Source organism: Tinamus guttatus, unplaced genomic scaffold (genome assembly GCF_059628265.1).
Source record: "Tinamus guttatus ecotype Peru unplaced genomic scaffold, ASM5962826v1 Tinamus_guttatus_pri_ptg000602l, whole genome shotgun sequence".
In the NCBI taxonomy this organism is placed as follows: domain Eukaryota; kingdom Metazoa; phylum Chordata; class Aves; order Tinamiformes; family Tinamidae; genus Tinamus; species Tinamus guttatus.
The window spans coordinates 7,432,163-7,451,455 of record NW_028289136.1 but is presented as its reverse complement, the minus strand read 5'-3'; the positions used below and the strand labels follow the sequence as shown (position 1 = coordinate 7,451,455).

At 54.4% G+C, this 19,293-nt stretch overlaps 1 protein-coding gene across 2 annotated transcripts; it reads left to right on the top strand.

Annotated features, from left to right (window-relative positions):
- The first annotated feature begins 1,348 nt into the window (after positions 1 to 1,348).
- On the top strand, positions 1,349 to 16,443 carry RNF169 (ring finger protein 169). 2 transcript variants are annotated; one of them, XM_088535018.1, is made up of 7 exons: positions 1,349 to 1,712; positions 7,164 to 7,240; positions 11,132 to 11,278; positions 11,935 to 12,047; positions 12,708 to 12,816; positions 13,547 to 13,554; positions 15,297 to 16,443. In XM_088535018.1, exons 1-7 carry the CDS (start codon positions 1,349 to 1,351, stop codon positions 16,441 to 16,443), a joined length of 1,965 nt encoding a protein of 654 aa, XP_088391144.1. The 2 variants fall into 2 exon arrangements, with proteins under 2 accessions (XP_088391144.1, XP_088391145.1); XM_088535019.1 differs by lacking the exon at positions 13,547 to 13,554 and having other exon boundaries at positions 1,400 to 1,712; positions 12,708 to 12,807; positions 15,280 to 16,443.
- Positions 16,444 to 19,293: the final 2,850 nt, after the last annotated feature.

Genomic DNA, 19,293 nt, shown 5'->3' with positions numbered 1-19,293 from the left:
GGCTCCCGTTTCCCTCCCGGGGGCCTCCGCAGGTCCCAGCTCCAAGGCTGGGGGACCAGGAAGCTCCATGGGGACCTGCCAAGCCAGGGAATGAATCTGTCCCTTCTGCAGCAGCGGGTTTTCCACTCAGGGCTGAGGGTGGAGGACGTCTCTGCAGGCACCTTCTCAGCTGCAGGACCCCCGAGACCAAAGGTGGTGGAAAGGGAAGAGGCTGTTTTAGGGCCCCAATAAATAGGGGAAAAGAAGCAGAAGGGAGAAGCGCGAGGGATTTCCATAGCAACTGGTGCTGCCTTGGATTCATTTTCCCGGCACTCAGATCACCCCGGGGTGAAACGTGGCCAAATAGTCGTGCAGGAGCCCAACAGCCTTCCCAAATGGATCAACCCCCCACTCCATCCTCCTTTTGATGGTTTTTTGGGGGGATATTTTGGCACCAATGTTTAGAGATTGCACAGACACATGCGGCTGAGAAGGGCGCTTGGTCAGGTGGGAGGACGAGTAAGGAGAGCCTTGGTGAGCTGGTCAAAGGGCAAATTTCAGTGGGAGAAATTTGGGTCAAAGAGTGAAATACAGCGGGATTGGGGCCGCCTGCCCAGGGAGCCATTGCTGGAGACCTCTGAGGTTTCGCCCGTGTCCCTCAGCAGTGTCACGCAGGCGGCCAGGGTCCCCCCTTGCACCAAAGGACAAGGAGGAGATCGAGCTACTGGTTCGTGGCCCTATTAGTATGGGCTGGGTGCTGCACACAGAGAGAGGCAGCTGAGGTTACAGAAAGGAGCTGGAGCCTCCTGAGGAGCCTCATGAGGGTACCCCCCGAGAAGCCTCCTGAGAATCCCCATGAGGAACCTCCTGAGGAGCCTCCTGAGGGTCCCCCCTTTGGAGCCTTCTGAGAGTCCCCATGAGGAACTTCCTGAGGAGCCTCCTGAGGAGTGTCGTGAGGGTACCCCCCGGGAAGCCTCCTGAGAGTCCCCATGAGGAATCTCCTGAGGAGCCTCCTGAAGGTCCCCCCCAAGGAGCCTCCTGAGAGTCCCCATGAGGAACCTCCTGAGGAGCCTCCTGAGGTAGAGCAGCTCCACGGGCAGGGCGGTGGGACCCACGGGGTGACACCCCGGGAGACGGGAGAGGCCCCGATGCCGCCAGCGCCGAGGCCGTGGGGACACCCCGGTCCCCGCAGCCGCGTCCTTTGACAGGACAAGGCGGAGCACCCCCCCCCCCCCCAATTTATATAGCGACTCATGAATATTCAACGAAGGGGCGGGACTCTCCTGCGCATAAATCCGGAGTGGGCGGGGGCTCATGAATATGCAACGCAAGGAAAGGATGAGGTGGGGGCGTGTCCTCCTCATGAATGATGCATGAGGCGGGCGTGGCCGCGCGCCGCGTCCCTTCAAAGTGTGAGAAGATGGCGGCGGCGGGGGCCGGCGGCCGGGCCGCGGCGGCAGCGGCGGCGCGGCGGGGGCGGCGGCGCGGGCGGGCCGGGGCGGCGGCGGCCGACGAGGAGGCGGCGGCGGCGGCCGCCGAGTGCCCGGGCTGCCGCCACCCGCTCTGCCTCGGCTGCCTGCAGCGCTGCGCGCAGGGCCCGGGCCGCTGCTGCCCGCTCTGCCGCGGCCGCCGCCTCTCTGGCCGCGCCCGCCGCCAGCGGCGCCGCGCCGAGCCCGCCACCGCCGCCAGCGGCGCCGCCGGTGGAGGCGCGGAGCAGCGGCCGCCGGAGCCAGGTGCGGCGGCGGCGGCAACGGCAACGGCGCCCGCCCCTCCCCCCGGCGGCAACGGGCGGCGGGGGGGAGGGCGCGCGGGGGCGCTGCCCCGGGAGGGGGCGTGGCCTGCGGGCGGAGGGGCGGGGCTTGTGTGGGCGGGGGGGGTGCGTTGAGTCTGCGGGGGCTCAGCCCGCGGGGGGCGGGGCGGGGCTGAGGGGGGTTCGGCCTTGTCGGGGGGGCGGAGCGGGAGATGCGCTGAGTTTGTCAGGGCTCGGCTGCTGTGCGGGAGCTGTGATGAGTTTGTCAGGGCTCAGCCCTTCGCCATCATTCAGGACCTGCGCTGAGTTTGTCAGGGCTCAGCCCTCGCCATCATTCAGGAGCTGCGCTGAGTTTGTCAGGGCTCAGCCCTCGCCATCATTCAGGAGCTGCGCTGAGTTTGCCGGGGCTCAGCCCCTCGTTACCGTTCAGGAGCTGCACCGAGTTTGTTGGCACTCAGCCCTTCGCCATCATTCAGGAGTTGCGATGAGTTTGCCGGGGCTCAGCTGCTGCGGGGGAGCCGCGGTGAGTTTGTCAGGGCTCAGCCCTTCGCCGTCATGCAGGAGCTGTGCCGAATTTGTCAGGGCTCAGCTGCTGTGCAGGAGCCGTGATGAGTTTATCAGTGCTCAACCCCTCATCGTCGTTCAGGACCTGCGCTGACTTTGCTGGGGCTCAGCCCCTTGCCATCATTCAGGACCTGCGCTGAGTTTGCTGGGGCTCAGCCCCTCGCCGTAATTCAGGAGCTGTGATGAATTTGTCAGGGCTCAGTGCCTCGTTATCATTCAGGAGCTGTGATGAGTTTGTTGGGGCTCAGCCCTTTACTGTCATTCAGGACCTGTGCTGGATTTGTCAGGGCTCAGCTGCTGTGCAGGAGCTGTGATGAGTTTGTCGGGGCTCAGCCCCTTGCCATCATTCAGGAGCCGTACCGAGTTTGTCGGGGCTCAGCCCCTCGTTATCATTCAGGAGCCACGATGAATTTGTCAGGGCTCAGCCCCTCGTTATCATTCAGGAGCCGCGATGAGTTTGCCGGGGCTCAGCCCCTCGCCGTCGTTCAGGACCTGCGCCGAGTTTGGTCCCAAGGGAGCCTCTGCTCCAGGCTGGACATTCCCAGCTCTCCCAGCCTCTCCTCACGGCAGAGCTGCTCCAGGCCCTCCATCATCTTGGCTGATCCTTGCAGGATTCTCTCCAGTAGCTCCGTGTCCCTCCTGTCCTGGAGAGCTGCTTGCTTGGGAAATCCTAGGCAAGGAGGATTGTTCCAGGGGGACTTGTTCCATCGTTGGGATTGGGATGAGGCCGAGCAGCCTGTAGTTCCCCAGATCCTCCTCCTCGACCCTCTTGAAGACAGTGGTGACATCTGCTCCCTTCCCATCCTCAGGGAATGGGAATAGCTTGTGGAAAGGCTCTCCTAGATCATGGTGCAGGCACCTGGATTCTCCTCCATCAACGCAGCGTTGAGACATCATCGTGTCCCATGCTGGGCTCCCCGGGATGAGAGAGATACGGAGCTACCGGAGCGAGTCCAGCGGAGATGAAGAAGGAGCCTCTCTCCTTTGAGGAGAGGCTGGGAGAGCCGGGAAAATCCAGCTGGAGAAGAGAAGGCCACGGAGAAGGGGACCTTCGATGTGTGTAAGTACCCGGGGTGGCCAGGGTTACCCGGAGAGGTTGTGGAGTCTCCGGAGATGCTCAAATTCCAACGGGATGTGATCCTGGGCAACCTGCTGCAGCTTCCCCTGCTCCGCGCAAGGACCTCACGGTCCAGAGGTCTCTTCCAACCCCACAATTCCGAGATCCTGGCACGTTGTTTTCGCTGCAGATGGCAGAGCTCTTCGGCTGGGTTTCTGTGAGTGTTTGGAGAGCCCAACTGGAATAAGAACGCCGGGTGAGAGGAAAACGGGACTTTTTTAGGCAGTCTGAACGAGACAGCTGGTAGGACCAGATTTTGCATTGAAGTATTGGCTGAAACACCCTGGAGATTCCCGATTAAGACGGTTGTGCGGGGAAAGGCTTGGAAGATCAACGCGTGCAGCAGGTGGGAGCAGGGAGAGCATCCGCGCGGAGCCTGCGCTTCCATACGGGAAGACGCGAGCACGGGCACATCGGCCTCATTCCTTGGAAAACCAGGGGCACTCGGACTAAATCCTGCTTGGAAAAGAAAGCAAAGGATCTTCTGAAGGGCCAAACGGATGAGGATTGTTCCTGGTGGACATTTGTGTCACCCCTTCCTACAGCCTCTGCTGACTGTGGAGTCCCCTTCACCACTGGCTCAGGCTTGGATGCTTGGAATCATTTGCCTAATATTTAATGGAAATCTCCCTAGCTTTAAATGCAGCTTTTTAAATATTGTCACACTCCTAGCGGGACTTCCCTGTCCTTCCTCCTCCTGGTCTGTGGTTTCCTCCTTTCCCTGCTGGCCTGGTCTAATCTAGTCCTCGAGCATTGCCTGGTGTTTCCTTAATGTCCAGGAATCCCGGAGCGCTCGGACCTCTCCTCCTCTCTCCTCTCTTTTTACTCCATCGTTGAAGCTCTTAATGAGGAGAGAACTAAGCACCAGACCCACAGATGGTCCCAGAGAGGAGTGTCCTGGCATGGCAGTTTATTACTCTTGGAAAACAGCTGATTCTGGAACCATCTGGATTTATTTCCGTGTGTATTTCCCTCCAGAGGAAGCTTCTTCCATGTTTAGGACGGCTAAAGCACAATGCTGTGTTGTGGAGGCAGGTCGTGTTCCCGGTTTCCACAGTTTTCCTCCAGGTGCTTCTCCGTGACCTTGGAGGGAACCATTGGGAAGCCTGGGAGGATGATTACGGACATCTCAAAACTTCCCTGCGTTCTCCAAGGTGGCTTCCACCGGCCACATCTTCTCACGTTCCAAGGTGGCCTCTCCCATCTTCCTTTATCCCAGGCTGCTTCCCAGGGGTTTCCTACCAGTATCTGTTGGACTTGGACCAACACAGCCCAAGTCCATGGCAGCTCTGTCATCATTGATGCTTTTGCTTGTGCAGAAGTTAGGAATTTGCAGCCCAAATGTCCTCAGTTTCAATTCCTTTTTTTCCAAATCATCCTCTTGAGCCATTCGAAAGAATTTCTCTCCGTTTCAAATGTTTATTTTTTCCTTCTTTTGCCACTTCATTGCTGCAAAGAATATTATTTTCTGAGTTGCTTGGGCAGAGGGACAGAAAAAAGGGCAAAACCTGCCTGAACTGGGTTCCCTGTGTTCTCCTTGCTCTGAAATATTTGCACGTAATCCTGGGACTGTGCCGGGCATCCACCATATAATCCTTATCCTTCATGTAATTCCTTAATTAACTTAAGCTCCCATTAAAAGAAGGAGCGGAACTGCTCGTGTTGGAAAGCTGCTTCCAAGCCGCTCCACTCGGACGGCTCCTGAGCTCCTTGTAATGGCTTGGAAGTGCTCGGATCTCGTTTTAATCTGCAAGTAGAAACGCCAAATGCTTCAAGTTTAAAGCAAAGCAGGGAAAACCCCAAGGTTTTGCTTATTCCTGCCAGGAAGAAAGAGGGAAAAATACCTGCAAAGTTGGCTAAAAGCATCTGTGGAAGAGGGCTGTGCTGGACGAGTGGGATTAACTGCTACCAAGGGTAGGGTTGGGATTCGTAGGATGGCAAAACCTCTGCAAGATGGACCAGGAAGCGGAGAAATGCTGAATAAAGGGGACTAGTTCCACTTATTTCTCCTGGATTCACTTATTTCTCCTCGTTGGATTCGCTGCGTTGCTGGAGAAAGGTCCAGAAACAGCCCAGGCAAAATCAGCTGTTTGGGAGCACAACTGAACCCAACTTCGTCCTCGGTGAGGGTTAAATAATGAGAAAATGTTGAGAAATGTCCCATTTCTTACTCGTTTCCATTGCCCTCTTTGGCTGTGGTGGCCTCCAGAGTGCCCTGGGCCTGTGATGGGGTGAGATCCGAGCGTTTGCAGCTCGGATCTGCAGGCAGCAGGTGAAGGAGCAGAGGGCAAGGCCGGAGGAGGACCCAAGGCGCTTCCCTGTGCAGAGCGGTGGCTCCTGCGTCGGCCAAGAGGACCCCAAAACACCGAGTATCAACGTGGGGACCAGCTGGAAGCTGCTGTGGCCGTGGGACCGGAGCAGCCGTCGTGTGAAGAAGGACTGAGTGAGCGGGGCCTGTCCAGCCTGGAGAGGAGCAGCCTGAGAGGGATGTGACCAACATGGACAAGGACCTGAGGGGAGAGTGCAGGGAGGACGGGGCCAAACTCTCCTGGGTGGTGGCCGGTGCCAGGACAAGGGGTGCCGGGGCCAAGCTGAAGCCCAGGCAGCTCCATGTCCATGTGAGGAAGAACTTCCTTGGTGTGAGGGTGCCGGAGCCCTGGCACAGGCTGCCCAGAGAGGCTGTGGAGTCTCCTGCTCTGGAGATCTCCAACCCGCCTGGATGCGCCCGGGTGCCCCGTGCTCCGGGTGTCCCTGCTGGAGCAGGGGCTGCACGGGGGGATCCCTGGAGGTCCCTGCCACCCTCAACCCCCCTGGGATGTGGCTCGTGTTTACTCCCTGCTTCAGGTCAGCTCCTGGGCTTTTATTACTCCCAAAAATCCACCTTTTTCACCCAGAAGATAAGGTCTCAGAGAAGCCTTAAAACCTGCAGAAATAGTTGAAGTTGGTTCTGCCCAGTGGGAAATCAGCCCGAAAACACCCCGAGAGCTGGAGCTACTCCAGGACACAACTAAAAAAACCCCCGGCAACGTGCGGGGAAGTCCTGGCAGGCCGGAGGCAGAGCGAGGAATGCGACCCGGCTCGCTCCGCGGTGCCGCGTTCGTCCCGCGCGTGCTGGGGCATCCGGGATGTTTTCCTATAAAACGCACAGGATCCTCGCTCTTGCATCCATGTTTTTTTTCCCCTTTAAAACCAAAGGCTCCTCAGTCTCATATCCGTTTTGCACAAAAGTGTTGCGGGCCATAGCCCGACGGGTGAGTTTGGTTGCAAGGGATTATTTTTTTCCCTCCCCTTTCAAAGAACCGAATGGGAAGGGAAAATCTCGGCACTCTGGAAGCCTCGGAGTTGGCAGCGCTCCCGCTCCTCGGTGCCTGAAACAGGAAGCTCCGGCCTCCTCGCCGGCCTTGGCCGCCGCAACGGGAGTTACGTTACGGGCAGGGGGGTTGTCCAAGAGCTTTAAAGATGCAAAAGCAGCAGAAAAGCAGCAAAGCAGCAGCCGGGCGGGTTTGGATCCCCGGCAGCCAGTTCCGTGCGGTCACTTCTCCCCATCTTTGCACCCTCCTAGTGCTCCTCCAAGCCAGGAGCTCTCCAAAATGTCCCTGTTTGGCCCGGCGCTCCCGAGGCTCCTGCCTGATAACGGCAGCTCCGGTAGCGCTCGCGGGAAGATAAAAACCGGGAGCATCCCCGGGAGGGCTGAAGCTCTGGGGAAATGACCATGCACTAAAACGCGTCTCCTTTCCCTCCTTCTCTTTGCAGACTTTATCTTCCGAGCGCCCATCAAGCTGAGCAAACCTGGGGAGCTGCGGGAGGAGTACGAGAGCCAGCTGAGGAAGGTCAGCGCCCCGCGCGGCTGCAGCTTTGGGCATCCTGCAGCCTCCCTGCTTGGGAAGCTTTTATCCCTTTTTTATCCCTGCTTGGGAACAAAGGGTGTTTATTCCCTTCCTGCCATTCGGGCAGCTCCCGAGCGGGTCGAGGCCGGGATTTGCTTCCAGGAGAGGGAAACCCACCTTGGTGGAAGTCGAGCAACTCGGAGCGGCTCTGTTAGAGCATCTCTGTTTGTGAGCTTAATTCTGCACTGGTTTTTTGCAGCGTGATGCGTCACCTTGCTGCTTCGCTGTCACCACCCTTCATAATGTCACATTTTAGGGCAGCTTTGGCCAAACGTGGCCTTTCATTAATTAGTGCATACATCTCTTCTCTGCCTTTTCCTAGCAGACAAGCATCCCGGGTGTATAAAATGTGGGGACTTCTGGTGTTTTTACGTTCAAAAACAGTTGCTACAGGCAATAGAAGATGAAGCTGTAGATATTTTATCCGTATAAGGGTGTAATTCCCTACACTGATGGCCAGCGATAGGGTAAGTGGCAACGGGTACATACTGAAGCCCAGGCAGGTGACACCCTCTAGGTGACCCTGTTTGAGCAGGGCGGTTGGGTGAGACGATCTCGAGAGGTCTCAGCCTGTTGTGATGCTGCGATGCCACGTGTAGCCCAGCAAAATGGAAAATATTTTAGTGTGTTTCTGGCATTCTGGCAGTGTCACTTGGGAATGGGCTGCTTTTGTCCCCGTCCCGTTTGCCCTGCTGGCCCGTGTGTCTTCCCTCTTCGCTCTGCGACTCGTGGGAGATCTGTCTCCTTTCCCTGCTAACACAAACAGGCTGTTTGCAAACTTCCCCAAAAGAGCTCAAAAAGAGCTCTGAGAAAGCAGCACGATGCACTCTGGCTTTGTCCTCAAAGAGAGCGAGATCCGGAATGCCGCCCGCTTTGCAACATTCCCATTTTCCTGCTGCCTCCTGATGGGGGAAACCCAAAGCTGAACCAGGCAGCGTCTCCTAAACAAGAACTTGGAGAATTTGGCGGCTGAGCCCGTCTCTACCTGGGCTTCCCTTGGTGACTCCAGGCAAGAGATTTAATCGCAGCTTCCCCGCCTGCGGAGCGGGGATAACCTCCCTCCGGAGCGAAGCCAGCGGGAAGAGGCGCGTTCCAGCGGCTCCTCACGTCCTGCAGATGCGAGCAGCTTCATGACTTCTAGTTTTTGAGCTGCTTCCCAGCCTTTTCCTGCCGAAAACAAAGTCATCACCTTAATTACGTGCCAAAGCCTTTTTCTTTCAAGTGGATAATCTCCTAATGTCATATTCTGTGCCTCACGGGTGAGCTGGCTCGCGAGAGAAGACGAATTATTCCCCGTTTGCCCTACATTGAGGATTCCCTTTATTTTTCCCTCTTCTTTTACCCTGCTGGCTTTGTGCCCATTGCATTTTCCCCGAAGAGGAGCTGGTGTCTGTGTGTGCCCAAAGCTTCATCCCGTGCAGTCCGGGGCTTGCAAACTTATGCAATCAGCAGGGAAACTCCTACCTGGGGCATGTGCTGACTTGCAGCTCCCGGAGCCGGGAAGGGAAGCGGAGCCGGGCAGCGTGCAGATGGCAGACGTGAGTTTACCGGCGTTTTCCAAACGGTTTTCCTTAGCAGTGCTCCTAAACTTGCCGTTTCCGAAAGGAAAGTGCCCCCTAACAAAGCAGCAGTTGCTCCTGGAACGTTGTCTTTCCTGAAGGTCCAAACTGGGATACCTGAAAGGGCTATGGGCAGGTAAAAACACATCCCAAACAAGGCAATAGAGCTGCCAGTGATCCTCAATCCGGTATTTCCCAGGTGCTGCTAGGACAGGATAAGGTATTTTTCCCAAGTTGGAGGTTTCAGGCTGATTCCTTGCAGTTTCTAATCCTCCGGTCCCAGCACAGAGCCGCTCTGTTTGCAAGTACACGGGTAGGAGATAATTGCATTAAGGTTACTTAACAAGATTTTTCTTTTAATTAGTCCAAATCTTGCTATTAGAGCTTGGTTTTACTTGCAACCTGAATTTTGGGCTTAAATTCCTGGCAGAATCCTCTTAGTTAAAACAAAGGTTAGTAATTGGGATCCTGTTAGTTAAAGGTTTGTAATTGAGGGGTTTGGTTTTGTTTCTCCCAGTTTTCCATGAGTTATTGATTGTCTTGGATGCCAATATTAACACTCTGGCTTAAGGTAAATATAGGATGCCTCCAAAAATGAGGAATCTTCTCAATTAGAGGAGCTTTTTCCTTAAATATTTTTTTTCTCCTTGTTTTCTGTGTTGATTTTCAGCCAAGGTCGTGCTTGTCTCTCCAACTACCTGTTGCACCAATTTGGGTGAAGTGTTTAATGCTCCTATATGTGGTTACATAGTGTTTAATGCTCCTGTATGTGGTTACATATGTTCTGTGACTTCCCATTTGGCAATTGAGCAGACAGATTTTTATAAGGTAGACACAAAGGGAAGACTTCCCTATGGATCTCCTCCATGCGCGGAACATGGAAGGGATAAAAGAGCTCGGTGGGTTTTAGATAACAAAAAATAAAAACCATCCCCAGGATAAAAGCTGATGGGAAATGTTTTTCAGCTACTTAGCAAAGGACTCTTAGAGGTTCCTAATTCTCAAACGTGTAGCAGATTCTTCACCCTGACTGAGTCACGGTGACAGTCTGTCAGTCAGCGCGTTGTACTTATTGCTTCAGATTGTTAATAGAGGAGGAATTTAAGGCTGTATCTTGAAATGCCACCAGGCTAGGAGTAAAAGGGGCCTTGGGGACATTTGCTAATGCTAGGAGAAACGTGAGCGATCGCCGCAGCCCCGGAGCAAATAGGAGGGAAAACAGCGGAGCAGCTTCCCAAACCATCCGATGGTTGGTTGAAACCATCCGATGGTTGGTTCAAAGCATCCCATGGTTGGTTCCAACCATCCACGCGCCGATGGAGCCACGTGAGGAGTAAACAGGAAGCATCTGAAACCTCAGAGCTTGATTAATCAGCTATGATTAATCAGCGTGACGGAGACTTGCAGTTGTCAATCAAGGGCTGTGGGAGAGGAACTTAGTCACTACAGTCGGGTACAAGAAAGAGGGCGGAGCTGCTGTGTATATATATATATGTATATATATATATATATATATATATATGTATATTTACCTACATATACGTGTCTATACATGGCCTGACGTGGAGGCGTGAGGTTCAGAAAGAGGTGAGCGCGGCCTGGGTGAACAGCTGGGTCAGGAGTGAGGAGGGAACCGGGATAACCGGACTGTTATCCCGGGAATGTACAGCAGGGTGATGCTCTGCATGGGATTTCACCTTCAGCCTTTGGATTTGTAAAATGCAGCGTGTCAAATGCACGTGTGGAGAAACAACATCGCAGCTTCGCCCTTCTGAATTGCTGCTAGCCAGGGCTGCAAAAAGCACCGTGGAAAAGTCTAACAATATGTGAAAATTGGAGGAAATAAAAGAAAAAATCCCTAATGAGAGCAACAGGCTCTCACATAGCTTGGGTTTTAATACAGCATCACTCAAACTTTTTCAATTAGATGATGCCATCTACACGTCCAGCATGTTTTGTGCACTGAGCTACAGTTCATCTGAAGACTAAAACTGAAATGTCTTGGCTTGCTTGGACCTCTTACGTACATGCACTCTATTTTTGCACATTTTCATGGGTAGGATAATTTTCTATAAGTAGACAAAAGCTTTTGTCTCTGCGTTTTAGAAAATAGTGTGGCAGAAACTATTTTCTGTGTCCCTTTTTGCTACTGAGCAGGCAAAGACTCTGCTCTCAAGCAGAGAAGCGGGGACACAAAATTAAATGAGGTGACAGCAACCCGATGTAGGATGTAACATGTTTCAAATACTCCCCCATCTCTTGTCCTCACTTGCAGCTGAGAGAAGAAAAACTCCAGGAAGAGAAAACTTCCGAGGAGCTGATCCACAAGCTCCTCCTCGATGACGCGGAAGGGGGCAAAAGGAAAATGGAAGAACAGCAGAAAAAGGATGAGTCGCTAGTGCTGAAAGTGAACCAAGAGTGTGTAAGTAAGCTTGGGTTTCTCTTTCATGTCCACATCACAGAGGGGCAGGGGAAATTCTGCTAAGGGTCAGGCCTGGAATAAGAAGTAGCTTCTCTAGGCCCTTGGCTACCTGAACATCTCCCTTTTCTGCCTGTTGGAACCTGGGAGCGCCTTCCGTTGGCCAAGGGAGCTTTCCAGGATTATGTGGTTGACTTCAGAGAAGCTCCTGGAGGAGCTAATGGGATATAAAAGTCCCTGCTAAAGAGAACCATCCCCTAAGGAGGTTTGCTGTGACTACAAAGGTTCTTCTGGAGGTTGGTCTCCCCTCCGTGCCGCTGGATTCCTTAGGCTCTAGAGAGTCCTGGAGGATATAAGCAAACAACTGGGAACATCACCCTCACCAAGCACCTTACACCGACTGTCCCTGCTATCAATCCATCCTGGAAAATTCCTTAATTAATGAATTTTGGGCCAGTTTCTGAGTTATTACAGCTCCACAGAGGAGAACTTCATGGCCATTTCACCTGCTGGCAGATCTTATTCTCACGTTACCTCCTCTAGATGTAACCGCGGCAGGGCCTTTGGGAACCGTGCCTAGTTTTGCAAGGAGGAGTTTTATTTCCCAAGGGATTCTTTTTGTCACACGTGTCAGCTAACTCTTCCTTGCTTCCCTTCAGCGCCCTGAACGTCTCTCGGATTCGGAGAACGAAGAACCTTTCCGGGGCAAACAAGCGCATCGGTCGGCCTTCGTTTCCAAGAGCAGTGCCTACTCCTTTGCTTTCCTTTCAGGGTAAGAAGCTGAAACTGAATTGAAGCTTATTAGTGTCCCTGCTAGATGTGAATGTGATGTTCTTTCTCTAAACGTTTCTGAGATGCTTTAAATTTAACTAAAGGGATTGTTCTGGACCAAAATAAGCCATAATTCTTCTGGAATTATGGTGTATACAAATCCGTAGAACACGGCATCTAGCTGGTTGTCTCCTGCCTGTTACAAAATTCTGGATGTTGATGAATTCAGTGTTCATCCCACAAGGTGGAAAAATCACTGAGTGCCTATTTAAATTACAAAACCATCCCAGCACATCATTCCCTGTGATGCGCTCTGGAGTGCTGGATTCTTTTCCAGCCCGGCTGCTAAGAGGTAGCTCCATCCCAAACAGTTCATCAGTTCAAGCTGTTGCATGATGCAGTGTAAACGGGTAAGGGAGCAGGCTGGCACGTGAGAAGCACTGGGATTTCCATAATGTTGGCATTTGTTCTCACCTGAATTAGCTGTAAGCCATAGGCAGGTGTCAGGGTGTTTGGAGCAGAGCCCCTGAATGGTGGCCAGGGCTTAGGACAGATGTAAAGACAATTCTTGGACCTGTTCCGTGGTTCCTCCTGCAGCGGGTTCTTCCCGCATGCACATGTGAGCTCGTGTTGTCACCCTTGTCACCCACCTGCTTTTCAGGACCTTGACCTCCAAGGTGCAGAGGAGCCGGAGCTGCAATGACACCGTTCAGGAGAGATCGAAGAGCAGGCAGAGATCGGCCCCAGCCAACAAGGCAAAGGTACTGCCCGTATCCAAAACCGTGGTAGGGAAGGCGTTTCCAGGAGGAAAATCCTTATCTGAGGTTATGCAGGGCCAGTAAGGTGGAAATACAAAGTGTTGTGGGGTGAAGAACACTGTGTTAATGCACTGGGGACGGTCATTTCCTCGCTGCTCATGACAGAAACCCGCTGGGTTAGAAATTACCGAGCAGAAAAGTGGGCAACCTGCAGCGTTGCTTGGTAGCCCTGCAGGATAACAGGGAATTGGAAGGGCTCTCTCTGTTCTTCCATTTGTGACTCGTTTTCTTTCCAACTTCAATTGATTGAAGAATAATTTTTGGGGGGGTTAAGAAGTTCCGTCATCCTCCACCTCTCCCATTTCTCCCCTGCTCTTTTCCAAACTGGTTGAACAGCCAAGCTCATTCTTGCCCTGGTCTTGCTGAACTTCCCAGTGCTCTTCACTGAGCAATCCCCTGCAGGAGGAGCTGGCCTGGACCTGCCCCCCTCCAATCCAGTTGGCCAAAGGAATGAGCAGGATTCAGCTGATGGAGCCACATGGCTGAATTGAGTTGAGATTAGGTGATTTTTACACTGAAAATCTGACCCAGAATATCTGGGGAGCCCTCCTGGCAGTAATTGCTGGGTACATTGCACCCATTTGGAAGAGATCTTTGCCAGTGTCTTTTTTTGCACTCACCTGAAGCACTGGGGACAGTTCTGGGCTCCCCAGGACAAGAGGGACCTGGAGCTGCTAGAGAGGGGCCAGGGCAGAGCCACGAAGATGAGGAAGGGACCGGAGCAGCCGTCGTGTGAGGAAGGACTGAGCGAGCGGGGCCTGTCCAGCCTGGAGAGGAGCAGCCTGAGAGGGATGTGACCAACATGGACAAGGACCTGAGGGGAGAGTGCAGGGAGGACGGGGCCAAACTCTCCTGGGTGGTGGCCGGTGCCAGGACAAGGGGTGCCGGGGCCAAGCTGAAGCCCAGGCAGCTCCATGTCCATGTGAGGAAGAACTTCCTTGGTGTGAGGGTGCCGGAGCCCTGGCACAGGCTGCCCAGAGAGGCTGTGGAGTCTCCTGCTCTGGAGATCTCCAACCCGCCTGGATGCGCCCGGGTGCCCCGTGCTCTGGGTGTCCCTGCTGGAGCAGGGGCTGCACGGGGGGATCCCGAGAGGTCCCTGCCACCCTCAGCATTCTGGGATTCTGGGATCTGGCTGCACCACCGGGGCGCTCACCAGCACAAACGGACGTCGTGCGCTCTCCGCCTCTTGCTTTCTCACTAACCTCTGTCTCCTGGGCCGTTTTCTCCCTCCTTTCTAACTCTCTGGCCCATGGATCGTGGCTCCACGCTCGGCTCGCAGTCCCTGCGGATTCAGGCAGTGAATTCAGGCCAGGGCCACCAGCTGCCAGGTGCCACATCCCGCTCCAGGTAGGAGACGTGGGGATGCAGCATGTTCCAAGGGCAGGGCCTGCCCGGGACACTCTCGGATTCTTCTCCTGTCCCGCCTGGAGCCTTCCCGCTTGTAGCAGGAATCCCGCTCCCTTCGGCCACTCTGCACCTCCTGGAAAACCTCCTCTTTACCTTAAGGGCTCCAAGAAGTCTTTCCATTTTCCATTATGTTTTCCTGGAGGACCTGCGATGCTCAGGAAATCCAGGAGCTTTCCCTTCTCGCGGCCAGGGCAGCTCTGTGGCCTGCCAGGACACTGCACCTCCTCCTGCTGCCACCCCTCCTTTTTGGCTCTAGTATCCCCAGAAGGGTTCGGTTCTGGATATCCCATAAATCCCCATTTGGTTCAGAGATTTTGCTTGGAAAATGGTAAAATCCCTGCTGAGCTGGACCCCAAGTGATTCCCAAGCTAGATATCTCCGAGGTCATGGGTATGGATCATTAGAAGAGTGTTTGGAGCAGCTTAGTCACATAAATCTCTCCCTGTGACATTTTACCCTGAGTATGTCACACCTGGGCTATGCCCTTAATTCTTTCTCTGCCATGGCCCGGTAGGTAGCAGGGAATCCTTTGGGAATCCTTTGGGAATCCTTTCCATTGAAGGGGACACATTGGCGGTGGTGGCTGCACTCGCACCATGGGGCCCAGCCCCTTGTTTTCTTGGATGGCTTCAACCTTTTGTCCTCTCAAGGTTGGCCCTGTCCCAGAGGCCCGAGGAAGGATCCTGCCCTCAAATCCCCTCGGGATGCAGGACACGGTCGGGCGGACGGCAGGGATGCCCACAGGGCCCATGGCCAAGCCTGGATGTTGTGCTGAAGTTCTGGGGTCAGCATTGAAGTTTTGGGGTGAGAACGTGGCTTGTGCAAGAGGAAGAAGGTGATGGGCTGGCAGGGCAGACGTTCCAACCTGAGAAACAAGTCCAGGCGCCCGGAAGGCTCAAAGCCACCTGGGATCGTTTGGGCGCTGTTGAATTCCCTGTTCTTTTGCGTCGCTTGTCCGTGTTTTTCCACGGGGAGAGCCCTCCTGAGCAGCTGTGCCCTGTCTTGCAGGTTCCTGCCGTGCCCAGCGCCTCGACGCCGCTGCTCGGGGTCCTGTCGTCGACGCAGAACAACCGCTGCCTCTCGGCGCCCGACCTGAGCGCCGAGAAGCGGCCGCTGCCCAACGCGGCGGCCTCCTTCCCGGCCCTGCACAAGCCGGAACGCTCCATCAGCCCCGAGAGCAACGACAGCATCTCCGAGGAGCTCAACCACTTCAAGCCCATCGTGTGCTCGCCGTGCACGCCGCCCAAGCGGCTCCCCGACGGCAGGGTCCTCAGCCCGCTCATCATCAAGTCCACGCCGAGGAACCTCAGCCGGAGCCTGCAGAAACCGACCACCTACGAAGCCAGTCCCAGGATCTTGAAAAAATGGGAGCAAATATTCCAGGAGCGGCAGATCAAAAGGACTCTCTCGAAGGCAACTCTCACGTCGTCGGCTTCGGAGCCTGGGGACGAGGTTCCGGCTCCTGACGCCACCAACTGCAGCAGCTGCATTAAAGAGCAACCACTGGCACGGGATGAGCACGTCCCACCGGACACAGCGGGAGACGGGAGACATCCAGAAGCGGATTTCTTTCCTTCCATCAGCGAAACGAAGCCAGGGAGGGGAGAGAAGAGCAGAGTGTTGGAGGCCTTAACAGTAGATGACGGCTCCGCAGGAGCAGCCGCGAGAGCCAAGGGGGCCTCCCTAAACGCACGCGTGTCGGAAGGTCCGGACAGAACCGCGAGCGCCCACACGGACAAATCCTGCCTCGGCATCGGCCCCAAAATGCTGAGCAGGAGGGTGCTGGGGGTCGGCGCGGAGCCCCCCGAAGCCCCGGCGAAGCAGCAGCTCAAGCAGCTGCCCCGCGGCGAGCGGCTCCGCGTGCAGAACAGCTCCTGCAATTCCCGCAACCCCGCGGAGCAGCCGCCCGCGCTGCGCCGGGGCCGCAAGCGGCGCTGCAAAACGAAGCACCTGGAGCACCGCGGCTGCGGCAAGAGGCTGCGGCCGGCGGGCGACGCGGCCGGGCCCCCCGCGCGGGCCGCGGAGCGGAGGCGGCTGCAGGAGGAGCGCGATCGCAGGCTGGCCCTGCAGCTGCAGCGGGTGTTCGACAGCGAGAACAGGACCGTGGAGAGGCGGAAGGGCCGCGCCGAGCGGTACCCGCTGCGCTCCAAGAGCACCTTGGGGGCCAAGTAGCACCGCGGGACGCCGGGGCCTTCCTAGGGGACTGTGAGGTCTTAGGAGATGGTCTTATAGGAAGACTGATTTTTGTCATATTTCCACCCACACGATTGTGTTTCTTCTTGGTGGTAAGACATCTGGAGGTCCAGTTCAGAGAGGAGCCAGGGTCCTTTCAGAGTTAACCAAAAAAACATAGTAAAAAAAAGAGGGGAAAAACAAACCCTCCGAGCTCTCTGGTCCATCACTTCCTTCAGACTGTTGGGCCTGTCCACACTACACTGCAAGGTAAATGCAATGGATGGTGTTTGGGTTCCCCAAGCCGGGCACGAGGTCCTGGGTGCGGAAGCATCGGATGGATCCTCCTCCGGGGCACTCGCCCGCAGCAGCAGGATGGATCGGAGGCCGCTCGCGTTACGCGGACGGCCACGTAGCTGGAAAAGGAGGATTTGGCTGAAAAGCACTAGGAGAACTTGTAAATTTATGTTAATGAGACGGGGGAATGTGCAGAGCAGCTGGGAGCCGTTCCCTTTGCAGAACTGCTCCCAGTCCCTCTCATCCGATGTATTTCCCGTTCTTCCCATCAACACTTGGAATCCGGCACGGAAAACGCTGCCTGGGGGATGTAAGGAGGGAGGTTTTCCGTAGGGACGGGTATCCCGAGAGCTCCCACCACACATGAGCCCCGTCCTTGCGTGTTCAGCGCAGGCATCCCGCGGTGCTTGACACATCCATGGGAAGGTGCCAGCCGGGATGCTCCGCACTGGCCATTTCCAGGCAGGAATTGGTGCTGCTGGGAGAGCTGCGGTGACTAAATCCCTCCCCTCAAAGGCAGGAGGTGTTAGAGCAGGACCAGCGTGTCCTGGATGTCACCTGCCAGCATGGCCAGGAGCACGGGCTGGGCCACCGTGAGTCACAATAACATATAATAATAATATAATAATAAAGAACAGCAAATTCAGCTGGCCTGGCGGCTTCATCCGAGTCACCACCCGCTTCCCCCATGACCCAGCGTGTGGCTGGTCCTTCCTGGACCAATTTCTGGGATTTAGGATCCCATGAGGAGAACGGATCCCATATCCCAGCGCCGAATCCAGCGCTCCTTCGCAGGGCATTTTCTGCTTTGCTCTTCCCACCCGATGCCTCTTCACCATCCATTAGCCATGAAATCATTTCCTTGATTTTTTTTCCAAGTAATTAGCACAGCAAAAGCTCAGCCACATCCTCACCTGCTGCCTTGCAGTGTATTCATCAGGGACCCTCAGGAGCCGCAGGAATCTCCTCCTCCCCTTCCGCTAAAATGGTTAAAAATGGTTAAAAATAAACAAAAACGGGGATTTCTTTTTCCCTTTTGGCAGACGTGTAGAACTGCAAGGACCTTGGAGCTTTTTACCTAACTGAACTGGATTGTGGTTTGTTTTTGTTTTGTTGTTTTCTTAAAAAGAAAAAGAAATCTTATATTTTAATGGATAAAATTTATATATTTTAAATACTATATTTCAACAGATCGACACTTGCATTGTGAAAAATCTTATAGCAATGATTCCATTTTTTATATATATATATATATATATATATATATATACGTGTGTGTGTGTGTGTATATATATATATATATATATAATTAACACACAAACTTCTGGATGTTTAAAATTGCACCCCATGCCACCCGCAGCCTCGTTAGGTGCTAATTGAAGCCAGTGCAAGTTTCTGAGCTCAAACTGCATTGGAAGGAAAAAGCAAATTGGAAGGGAATTAAGTTATTACAGCCTGGGTCAGTTAAGTTATTGTACCCAGACCAGCCTCGCTCTGAATTTGCCCTTTGCAGCAGCTCTGAAGAACAAGATACGGCTGGAAACCCACCCTGATCTGCTCAGATTTGGTTTTCCCAAGTTCCAAACTAAAGACAACTTCAATATGGAGGTTTTTGTGTGTTAATTTTCAAGCTGAGTCTCTGCTTGCTTCAAGCCCTTGGAGGACGCGGGCGGCTGCCGGTCGCGTCTCCGTCACGAGGCCAAAATCCGCTCGAGCCGGCGGGAGGCTGGGGGCGATTTTATGCTAGGAGGAATGTTCTGTTAATGTCCTTGATTTGCTGTAAACTTGCCTCAAAAGTAACTGCATACAACGTCACCCGAAAGAGCAGAAATGCCAGAAATGGCTTCCTTTGCCACCAGAAGCATCGGTCGAGAAGCAAAAAGCTTCTGGCTGAACCACGGATGCAGCTCAAGGGCTGCAGGGGCCCTAACGCAAACCCACCTCTTTCTTTAGATATATTTGCAAGCAGTTTCTCGTCCTTCCTGCAGCCGGGTGCAGCTGCGGGCACGTTCGTGGCCTTCCAAAACGTGAAGCTGCCTCTCACCTGCGTTGCCCTCTCGGGAGAGGAATTTCCAAGCCGCCAGGGCAGGAGGCTGCGCCGCTCGGAGCGCGGCCTCGTGCCCCGACGGGCTTGGGGGTGTTTAATACAGGACGACTGTGTCTGCCAAAGATGCCAGCTGACTCCGAAAAGCAACTTTGGACTCTCGGGAGCGTCTGTGGGGGAAAAAATAACCAAAAATGAGGTGTTAGCATTCAGTTTTGGAGTCAGAACAGATGCCAGGAAACAAATGAAGTGCCAAAAGGGGGATCAACGCTGGCCCCAGCTCCTGCATTTGATACCAACCTTTTTCTTCTCCCCCTTCCATCTTTAAAACGCTGCAAACAGCTCTAGAATTAGCTCTTCTCTATGCAAACAGGAAAAAAAAAAAAACAAATCTGCAGCCCGTTCCAAGGGGTTTTGTGTATGCCTGGTTTTCTTGGTGTTTACTGTCAAGCTGTTTGAAGCAAATCTAGATGTTGCTGCACTTTTTTCCGCTTTAAATCGTTGTGCTT